This window comes from Haematobia irritans, chromosome 3 (assembly GCF_050003625.1).
Source record: "Haematobia irritans isolate KBUSLIRL chromosome 3, ASM5000362v1, whole genome shotgun sequence".
NCBI classification, from domain to species: Eukaryota; Metazoa; Arthropoda; class Insecta; order Diptera; family Muscidae; genus Haematobia; species Haematobia irritans.
This window is the reverse complement of record NC_134399.1, coordinates 62,158,786-62,170,065: the sequence shown is the minus strand read 5'-3', so window position 1 is coordinate 62,170,065 and position 11,280 is coordinate 62,158,786. Positions and strand designations below refer to the sequence as shown.

At 38.1% G+C, this 11,280-nt stretch overlaps 1 protein-coding gene across 1 annotated transcript in view; it reads right to left on the bottom strand.

The window, feature by feature from the left end:
- Positions 1-1,302: 1,302 nt before the first annotated feature.
- The window catches only part of LOC142232130 (uncharacterized), an 825,742-nt gene continuing 815,764 nt past the window's right edge, over positions 1,303-11,280 (bottom strand). The window contains exons 27-30 of the mRNA XM_075302843.1: positions 8,749-9,989; positions 8,615-8,685; positions 3,241-3,341; positions 1,303-3,169 (exon numbers count right to left, since the gene is read on the bottom strand). Coding sequence (XP_075158958.1) covers positions 2,896-3,169; positions 3,241-3,341; positions 8,615-8,685; positions 8,749-9,989 — 1,687 coding nt within the window. The 3' untranslated portion in view covers positions 1,303-2,895. The remainder of the gene's footprint in view (positions 3,170-3,240; positions 3,342-8,614; positions 8,686-8,748; positions 9,990-11,280) is intronic.

Genomic DNA, 11,280 nt, shown 5'->3' with positions numbered 1-11,280 from the left:
GTTTTATATCCGTACTTCATGGTAATTCAGAAATTTTTGATAATTAAAAATTAAATTTTGAAAAAATTTTCTATAGAAATAAAATTTTGATAAAATTTTCTATAGAAATAAAATTATGACAAAATTTTGTATAGAAATAAAATTATGACAAAATTTTGTATAGAAATAAAATTTCGAAAAAATTTTCTACAGAAATAAAATTTTGACAAAATATTCTATTGATATGAAATTTTGAGAAAATTTTCTATAAAAATAAAATTTTGGCAAAAATGTCTACACAAAAGGTACTAAATCATTCGCGGGGTTACTAAGCTACTGACCAGGATGAAAAAGTATTGAAAAAAGTACAATAGTACTCCATTTTCCATGCCTGGGTTATATTGAACAGGAGACTGAACTTAACGCTAAGAAAGGACGAGAAATCCACGGTTACCCCGTACTCGTGCAAAAGCCAATAGGGAAAATGTGGCGACCAAAACCGAAAATTGTGAACATTCCTATAGAATTCGCTGCCTAGCTGACGCGACTAAAGTATTTTCAGTTTGCGACTTTTGTTACTTTTTCTACATTTACGACGCGTATGTGACGTTTACAACTTTGCGACAGTCGCAAACCTAAAAAAGTTTGATACAGACCATCTCTGCTCAGCATGCATCAATCATGGATGGCTTAAATAGGATGTTCTTCGCTTGATTTATATTGTCAAGGTAAAAGGACATTTGTGCCATAACCCAAGCAATACCGAATGATTGAGAATAATGACTTACCATCACCGAATATTTTCGTTTACTATGCATCAGAATTTCATGAGTACTAGACGTAGCACATACCAGGGATCTATAAATCGAAAATCGATTAATCGATTATTCGAATTTTGGCATGAAATTCTAAAAAAAATCGAAATCGATTATTAACCTAAAAATAATCACAAAATCGATTTTAGATTTTCATCTAATTTTTAATTTAGACTATCAAAACTCGATTTTAGTGTTTTCTGTTTTCATATTCATTGGTTTCAATTTAATTGAAAAATGCCAAGATATTTCTTAATTTTTATTTATAGATTTCTATTACCAATAAGAATAAAAATATTGATTTGATTAAGTTAAATATCAAATTGGTTTAAATGAATCCTTTGTATTTTCAATTTCCTTGAATTTATTTGGGGAAATAATGATAAATGATTCGTACATGTTAAAAATTTTATACTTAAGATTTTAAAATATATTAAACAAATTAAAAAAAAATTAACATGTTTGACTGGAACACTAATTTTTGCATTTCTCTCCAACTCGCAAAAACAAAGTAGATTTCATAAAATCGAATATTTTGTATAATCATTATTTCTATGAAATTCGATTACGAAAAATCTAATATTCGAATTTTGAATGGTAAAAATAATCGAAAATCGATTTTTGATTAAAAGCCAATAATCGAAAAGTCGAAAAATCGATTATTGGTTTGTACTATAGATCCCTAGCACATACACTTACCTCGAAGATTATTATGCTCAAGCAAAAACGTAGTTTTTGATGGGGACATAATGACCACTACAATCTCTGTATTTCTATCCCATGTCCCTGAGGTATTTTCAAAAGTAATACTTGCTGGTAATACCTGCTGAAATATTCAATATTGCATGAATGTTTGACCTTGTTGTGTGGTCAAAAGAAATGCTCCACAAATACGACGCAGTGCTTGGAAACACTTCTATGATATCGTGATAGGTTATGAATCGTCGATTTAAACGTACATATGAGCCCAAAAGTAAACAGCAGTCGAAAGTTCGACAACTGAAGAAGCGGTTGATGCATTCAGAATGCATGTTTTGGAGATACCTCAATCAGAGTGGTAAAAGTGCTTCGACAATTGGTTCAAAGCCATGCAAAAATGGTGATTAATATTTGATTTTGTTCTCTAATCCTTATGTATAAAAGGCAACCCTCGTAAAAATGAAAAAATATAGCGCTTTACTTTGTTGCATTAAATAGCAGTCACCGTGTAATTATGAAGTGATATGGACCAATTTTTGCATGGTAGTTAGACTGAAATCGTACATCAAATTTTAACCGTGTCGGTAAATTTACTCTTCCAGAAAGCTCTAGACCAAAACGGATCGGCATATATGTGGGCTATATATGATTATCGACCGATATATCACGTACGAAATTTTCCTCCTTATGAGGCTCAAGAAATCACATTTACTTAAATAGATCGATGCGGTTAGATTCCATTTGGATAGTTGCTAAACTTACTGTTATTAAATCTATTAAATTACATTTATTTTTTTTTCGGGAGAAATTAATTAAATTTTCTAGATTCTATTACATCTACGGTATCTAGTTATGGTTTTGCATGTCAGTGTAGAACTGTTAATTATTGTATATCTATATTGCCAATTAAATGTAGGTGTCATTTACTTAAGACTAATACCACAATATGCAACATCTAGATTTGAAGGTGCCATCAGTTGTTTGTTGCTATCGAAAGCAATTTGGGGTTTTCCTTAGGAGGTTATTGTTGTAGGCAAAGTTTTAGAAAAAAATACGATGAGAAAAAATCAATTCCATGTCGTAGGTATAGGTATCGCTGTATCGAACTTTACGCACACATACACATTCACGTACACACATATATCGCTTCATATATATATGCTATAATCTTATGCACAAGGATTTTCTATATAGGTGAGGTGAATTTTTCCGAGGGAATTTATTCACAATTTTTATGTTTTCAGTTTATAACTATTTGCTATTTTCTTGCGCTAATTCTATTTACAATTTACAATAAATTTGAAAAAAAAATTAACCTAAGACTTACTTAACTCTTATAAATATATATATTGCACCAACTCTATGATCTAGAGAATAAACGCTTGATGTCACGAGTCCATTCTTAATCACTGATTACATCATCTCCAATCAGACTACGATCCATGCCCTTCCAATTGCTGGAATTCATTTCGGCTGCTGTTATACCATATGTCCCACTGGGAAGACGTTTCTGTCGACACAATGCCAGACGGGTCTTACTGGGCGAGGCGGGTTGTAATAGAGGTGAAGAGGCTTGTGGTGAATCCATATCATCGGTATTCTCTTCAGGACAGCTATCCGAGGGTGAGGCAATACGTTCGCGAGTTTTTACGGATTTCTCCAAGCGTCGTAAGAATCTAAAATAAAAGAGTTTTAATTAATTGAGGAATATTTATGTCACGTGTGGGTTTGCAAGTTGTGATTGTACCTTATTTGAATTCCAATTGCTCTTAGACGATTGATTTTACACTTGGGTTTGGGTGGTTCCTCCTTTTTCACAATGTTTGGAGAAATACGTCTCAAGATTGACTGCAAATAAAAATAGGATATGATATCAAATACTATGAAATGTACACAATATTAAGGAAACATTTTTTGATATAGCAGAATTTCTATTAAAAGCAAATTGATAATATCTTTGTAAAGGGATTTCCAACAAGAGGTGCTACTTTCAAGCACTCTGTATTTCAAGCAAGCTTTTTATATTTCGGGGAATTTTTGATGTTATACGTACTCAGAACGTTTTGATATACCAGAGCTATTTAAAAACAAGTATATACAGCACTAAATTCGGCCGGGCCCAATCTTAAATACCCACCACCATGAACCAAATATTAGGGTTTCCGTTGAAATTTCAGGAGGGCTTGAGGACTTGAGGACACTTCACGAAGATAAATTTAAAGATTTCACTTTTGAGGCCTATATCAGATTCTGGATTTATAAGAACCATTTTTGTTTGAGTTTTAGAGGAATCGTTAACATCTCTTGTAATATATACGACACACGTTTTTGTGAGCCTAAAATACCAGAATATTTACAATTTCAGGCAAATCAGATAAAAACTACGGTTTCTAGAAACCCAAGGAGTTAAATCGGGAGATCGTTTTTATGGGGGCTATACTAAAATATGGACCAATACTCACCGTTTTCGGCACACCCAAAATACCTCTAGATTTCCAATTTCAGGCAAATAGGATAAAAACTTCGGATTCTAGAAGCCCAAGAAGTAAAATCGGGAAATCGGTCTATATGGGGGCTATACCAAAATATGGACCGATACTCACCATTTTCGGCACACCTCTTTATGGTCCTAAAATACCTCTAGATTTCCAATTTCAGACAAATTGGATAAAAACTACGGTTTCTATAAACCCAAGACCCCAAATCGGGAGGTCGTTTTATATGGGGACCATAGCAAAACATGGACCGATACTCACAATTTTTGGCACACGTATTTGTGGTCCTACAATACCTCTAGATTTTCAATTTCAGATAAATTGAATAAAAACTGCGGTTTCTATAAGCCCAAGAAGATCGGTCTATATGGGGGCTATACCAAAATATGGACCGATACTCACAATTTTTGCCACACGTATTTGTGGTCCTACAATACCTCTAGATTTCTAATTTCAGGTAAATTGAATAAAAACTGCGGTTTCTATAAGCCCAAATCGGGAGGTCGGTTTATATGGGGACTATATCAAAACCTGGACCGATATAGCCCATCTTCGAACTTGACCTGCCTGCAGACAAAAGACGATTTTGTGCAAAATTTCAGCACGATTGCTTCATTATTGAAGACTGTAGCGTGATTACAACAGACAGACGGACAGACGGACATCGTTATATCGTCTTAGAATTTCTTCCTGATCAAGAATATATATACTTTATATAGTCGGAAATCGATATTTCGATGTGTTACAAACGGAATGATAAACTTATTATACCCCCGTCACCATTCTATGGTGGTGGGTATAAAAATATCTCGACCAAAACATGGAATTAAATCGTGGACATTTTCGTGCGGTTATTTTTTACAACTTTCGAAGTGGATTAACTCAACAATAGTGCATCGTTGGACTTAATTCAATTTTATTCTGTCAAGGACCAGTGTTTATCGGTGGTATGGCGAGTTTAACCGAAGTCGTAACTAATTCCAAGATGAGCTGCATGCAGTTCATCCAAAATCAGTTGTTATTCTGGAAACCACACCCATACGATAGAAGGAACAGGTTGACTGATAAGTCCCCGGTCTAACAAAGAAAAACACATTTTTTTGTTGTCAAAATTCGTTTTTATTATTCAACATAGTTCCCTTCAAGAGCGATACAACGATTATAACGACCTTCCAATTGTTTGATACCATTTTGGTAGTACTCCTTCGGTTTTGCCTCAAAATAGGCCTCAGTTTCGGCGATCACCTCTTCGTTGCAGCCTTTTGAGGTCTGAGAACAAGAAAAAGTCGCTGGGGGCATATCTGGAGAATACGGTGGGTGGGAAAGCAATTCGAAGCCCAATTCATGAATTTTTGCCATCGTTCTCAATGACTTGTGGCACGGTGCGTTGTCTTGGTGGAACAACACTTTTTTCTTCGTATGGGGTGATTTCGACTTTCAAACGCTCCAATAACGCCATATAATAGTCACTGTTTGATGGTTTTTCCCTTCTCAAGATAATCGATAAAAATTATTCCATGCGCATCCCAAAAAACAGAGGCCATTACTTTGCCAGCAGACTTTTGAGTCTTTCCACGCTTCGGAGACGGTTCACCGGTCGCTGTCCACTCAGCCGACTGTCGATTGGACTCAGGAGTGTAGTGATGGAGCCATGTTTCATCCATTGTCACATATCGATGGAAAAACTAGGGTGTATTAAGAGTTAACACCTGCAAACACCGCTCAGAATCATCAACACGTTGTTGTTTTTGGTCAAATGTGAGCTCGCGCGGCACCCATTTTGCACAGAGCTTCCGCATATCCAAATATTGATGAATGATATGACCAACACGTTCCTTTGATATCTTTAAGGCCTCTGCTATCTTGATCAACTTCGTTTTACGGTCATTCAAAATCATTTTGTGGATTTTTTTGATGTTTTCGTCGGTAACCACCTCTTTCGGGCGTCCACTGCGTCCACCGTCCTCGGTGCTCATTTCACCACGCTTAAATTTAGCATACCAATCAATTATTGTTAATTTCCCTAGGGCAGAGTCCGGAAACTTATTATCAAGCCAAGTTTTTGCTTCCACCGTATTTGTTCCCTTCAGAAAACAGTATTTTATCAAAACACGAAATTCCTTTTTTTAAATTTTTTCACAATAACAAAAGTTGCTTCACAAAAGACGCTCTATCTCACAAACTAATTGACTTACAGACTTCAAATTTTGACACAAATCATTTGAAGGTTGGTATTATATAAAAATAATATATAAAAATAATATATAAAAATAATATACGACGCCATCTATGTGTCAGACCGGGGACTTATCAGCCAACCTGTTACGATCACCTCAAACAAGTTTCAAGAGGAAAATGATATTTTTGGACGGGAAACATGTAACATGTTTGTCGCAACCATGTTGTTTTCTTGGAAATTTTGTAACTGATTTTATGGTTGACGAGAGAAAAGTTACAGTGATATCACAGTTGAGAACTTCTCTCTTTTCACTGAGTACTGTCCGATTCCATGTTTAGCTCAATGACACAGGATCTACTTTTATAGCCGAGTTCGAACGGTGTTCCCCATTCCGGTGAAACCACCTAGAAAAGCTTTGAAACTCTCAGAAATGTCACCATCATTACTAAGAGGTAGTAACCTACCGCTGAAAAACTGTTTGTTTTTCAGCCGATTAAACCAACGACACTTTGTATGTTAGGCGGGCATGTTAACCATTGCACCTGATATTGCAAGATCGTCGTCTGGCCTATCGTGAGATTGAGAGATGACTGAGTAGTACAATATTCACCTAATATGGGTGCTCGTGGGAATTTTGTGTTCTGTTCTGCAAAGAACGCAAAATTCCCACGGTTAAGCCCATCTCCTTAGGGGGTCTTGAAATTCCCTTTGGGCTATTTTGGACAGGAAGCTGAACTTTAAGACCAATATTGAAGAAAAGGACGAGAAAAGCCATGTAGTAGCTTTGTACTCGTGCTAAAACCGAAAATTGTGCATTGGCTATACATGGCAGTGGTTTGAGTTATAATGCTATATTGGTCTGTTGGCCGGCACTTCAGCAGTCGATAAGTTTTGATAAAGTTCAGCGTATGGCGTGCTTGCATATCTCAGGTGCATTCAGTAAGACAGGAACAGATTCCCTTAATGTCATGATGCATCTATTGCCTTTAGGCATTTTGACCAGTCCGTTGCAACAATGGCTGTGCGGTTGCGCGAGCTATTGCTGTGGTCGGTGAAAAGTTAGGTCACAGTTCGGTCCTCAAAATAATGCCGGATGTGCCTAACGTAGGGGATTATACTTTGGCGATACCACTTTTCGACAAAAAGTTTGAAACTCGAATTCCCAACAGTGAGGCTTGGTGCATAAAGACCCCGGAAAATAAATGTTATATAGATTGTTACACTGATGACTCCAAATCGGATGGACAAGTGGGTTTCGGTGTATATTCAAAAGACATGGGAACTTCGAACAGCGAAAAAATTACCTAATCACTGTAGTGTTTTTCAGGCTGAAATATTAGCAATAAGAGAGGTGACATAATAGCAATCAGAGATACAGTCGATCTGCAATAACACACTTGAACTCTTTACCTTAATTCGAAAACGACCATTGGCTGTCGCAAATCTCTCAACGAGAGATATTCACCTAATATGGGTGCCTGGCCACAGGAACATACCGGGGAACTGCGAAGCGGATGAGTCAGCGAGGCTAGAAACTACCATACATATTCCAGCGGATCTAGAATCTGTTGGTATGGCTCTGAGTACCTGCAAGCTTTTACTGCGTGGGAAGGCTGTTATGATGGCAAAGGGTTGTAACGACACCAAGCAAATATGGCCCCATTTAAACTTAAAGCGCACACTAGATATGCTAGTGTTCTCAAGACGTCAGATATCACTCCTGATATCTGATATAATGGGTCGCTGTCTGATAGGCGAGTTTGCAAAAAGGGTTGTAACGACACCAAGCAAATATGACCCCATTTAAACTTAAAGCGCACACTAGATATGCTAGTGTTCTCAAGACGTCAGATATCACTCCTGATATCTGCTATAATGGATCGTAGCCTGATAGGCGAGTTTGCAAAAACTATTGGCGTGAGTATAAAGACTACTGTATGAGCTGTCATGATGCGGAGGAAAAGGAATCAATTAAACACCTCCTGTGTATGTCCAGCATTTTGTGTAAGGCGTAAATGACTACTGTCTGAGTTGTCATGATGCGGAGGAAAATGAATTAAGCACCACATCTGTGAGTGTCCTGCATTTTTTGTATTGGCGCATGCCAATTTTAGGACCATATATCTTTAGATTGCTGGCGGACCTGGAAATGTTAATATAATGAGTCGGCTAATGTTTTTGTAACAATCCGATTGGATCAACAGAATAAAATATTCGGCTCGGTTCAACGAGAAAAAAGTAGTTACAGGATCTCTGATTGCTGAAGCTTTAATAAATCGATCTGTCACTTGTGAACTCTCTCTTATGAGATTTGTAGTTCGGATCTCGTTCTTTGTCTCACTGTTCCGCAATAATTTATGTATGTCTACCGCGTACTCAATCTATTATCCTGTCTATCAATGTAATCAATGTAACTACAAATAAATTCAGAGGAGTGTTCAACTTACATCAGCTACTTCGTCTTCACTTAAGCTTTCTTGCTTTCTGGGCCTCTTCTCTCGGTTGGGTGAATTAAGACCTGTAAATACAACGAAACATGAAATAACCACCGAATCATTTAGTTTCACTTGTTTCAACTTACGCCTTGGTAGTGGTCGCACTGTCAGCTCTTTGGTAGAGTTCAGACTTTCCGATGACGATGAACTGCTCGCAACCGCATGACGATTCATTAAACGTCTCTTGGGACTCTTTCGAGTGGTTATCGTCACGGCAGGGCATGGATGGTGATGTGAATGGCAATGCTTATTGCAGACATGACCACCTATACTACTTGGTGTCGATGATGTATTCAACGACTCCTTCGATGGTATGTCCAGTTGTTTCGTTGGTGATTGCGTGGCAGAACATTTGGATAATTTGCGTTCCCGCTTTTTACTACTGCTGCGACGTTGTTGTGAAAACGCCGACGTACCTTTGCCATCCGAAGAGGGGAAATCGTACAAACCATCGGAATCGGTAAATGGTAACTGATCCTTGCGTCCATAGAAATGAGGCGAAAATCGACCAATGCCCGCCCTCTCGCTCAAGGGGCTTTCAGAGCGTGAGGATACGGGCGAGAGTGTTTTATCACCACACCCATCGATTTGTATCACAATAGAAGGCAGTTGTAGTTGGGCCATTTGAGGGGCACAACTGGAGGCATAGGTTGACGTTGATGAGGACAGTGTACAGGGTGGAGGTTCCTCGACCTCAATGAGCACTTCGTCATCCAGAAACATGTCAAACCGTCGACTGCTTAAACGAGTCTCATCCAATTTTTCATCGACATGATCAGTACCAATGCCCTCATCATTTGACTCGATGAGGATATCATCGGAAAATGTTTCCGAATCTGATCGCGGTCGATGGCAATGTAAGCGATCCGTTTTAGCACCACCGGCTGCTCCCGTACACTTACCATTACTGACGTTCTCCTTGCAACTAGGCAAAATAGAACTCTTGCGACGATTCATGAGATTCACATGTAACGACAGACCTGGTCCAGAATGACCGCTTCCTGGCTCATCCATTTCATTGGGATAGAGGGGATTGCTGGAACCGCAACGACTCGGGCCAGGGCTGGCCATACTCGAGTAACCGGATGAGCTTAAATTGCTCTCCGAGATGGTGCGATCCGCTCGAGTGCACATCGTAAACGGACTTAGGTAGCACATGCCCACCGGATTCGGCGGCATTAGACCGCCTGCACCCCCCAAAGTTTTGGGTGCCGGCGACAAGGGCTCTGTGTCCGACTCAAGTTCGCTCATATTCGATGTGACCGTTATCATAGGCGGAACAAAGGGAAAATCCAACGAAGTGGGTTTCTCAAACTGTTTTAAGAGCCTGCAACGACAAAGCACACAAAATATATGAAAACTAGAATCATTTGGCATCTAAATACTAGCTCTACATAATTTACATAATATCATCTAGATAATCTCATGTATATACAAAGAGAAAACACAACATGGCACTCGGTAAGTACGCCCTCTATTGGCTCAAAAAAAAAAGTAAATTCAAATCATTATTCGCTATTAAACTTAAGGGTTCAATATTTTCCATATATCTGTATTATTTGTGTATGTATGTGTCTGTGTGAGTGAGAGAGACAATATAGAATTTTCCATATATATTTTTTTTTGTAAATTTTGCTCAAATCGTGTTTTTTGGGAGTCTTATTTTAAATGAATTGTATTCAATGGAAAATTTATGACAGGCTGTTTTGTTATTTATACCAACATAAGACAATTTTACAAACTTGAAGCGCATCAAACTTTTTACCAACCAAAGCCATACTATTTAGCTTATGAAGATTAGTAATCCAACAAGAATACTGGAAAAGTAAATGAAGAAAATAAAGACCTCACTCTTTATGTTAGTAAACGATATTCGAAATCAATAGAAAATTAAAATAAAGAAGGAACTCTCCACTAGGAATATTTTTTTCGATATAAGAACCAAACGTTCAAACCAAACTGATAAACATTACATTGAAGCTAGGGAGGAAGAGGGATATAATAGAGGAATGGACGCGAATAATAGAGGACTGGGCGCGAAGAAATCAAAGGTTTTCCTCAGAAAGGAGGAAAGTGGAAACGTGTCTGTTGTTGCGCCTGGAGTAGGTCTCCAAAGGGAGCAATGGTTAGCGTAGTTGCCTTGAATGCAAAAGGTCATGAGTTCATTACCAGTTACAACCAAACTTCAAAACGTTTTTCAGCGGTGGGTTATTCCCTTTCAGGAATGCTGGTGACATTTCTGAGTGTTTCAAAGCTCGTACTAGTAGTAGAAACGCTGCTCCGACTCGACTACATGTAGGAGGTCCCTTGACATTGACTAACAGAGTAGAATTCAGAGGCATATTTTTAAAATGAGAAAACAAAGCGATAACCTTCCCGTGCAGCCAAAAAAATGGCATGGATGCCCAGGAGGAACTGGGACCAATGGGAAAAATCCAGGAGGAAGGCTTGGATCGGGGTCAAGGGAAAAGCACAAAGGTAAGAAACACGGCAAATCCCGAATCCGAAGCTATCCTACTGGAGGAAGTATGGTTCAAGTTATTCAGATCTAACACAACGGTCATGGCAACCGGCGCTCTGTTCACTGTATCCCCAGCCGATATGACACATTATATTTG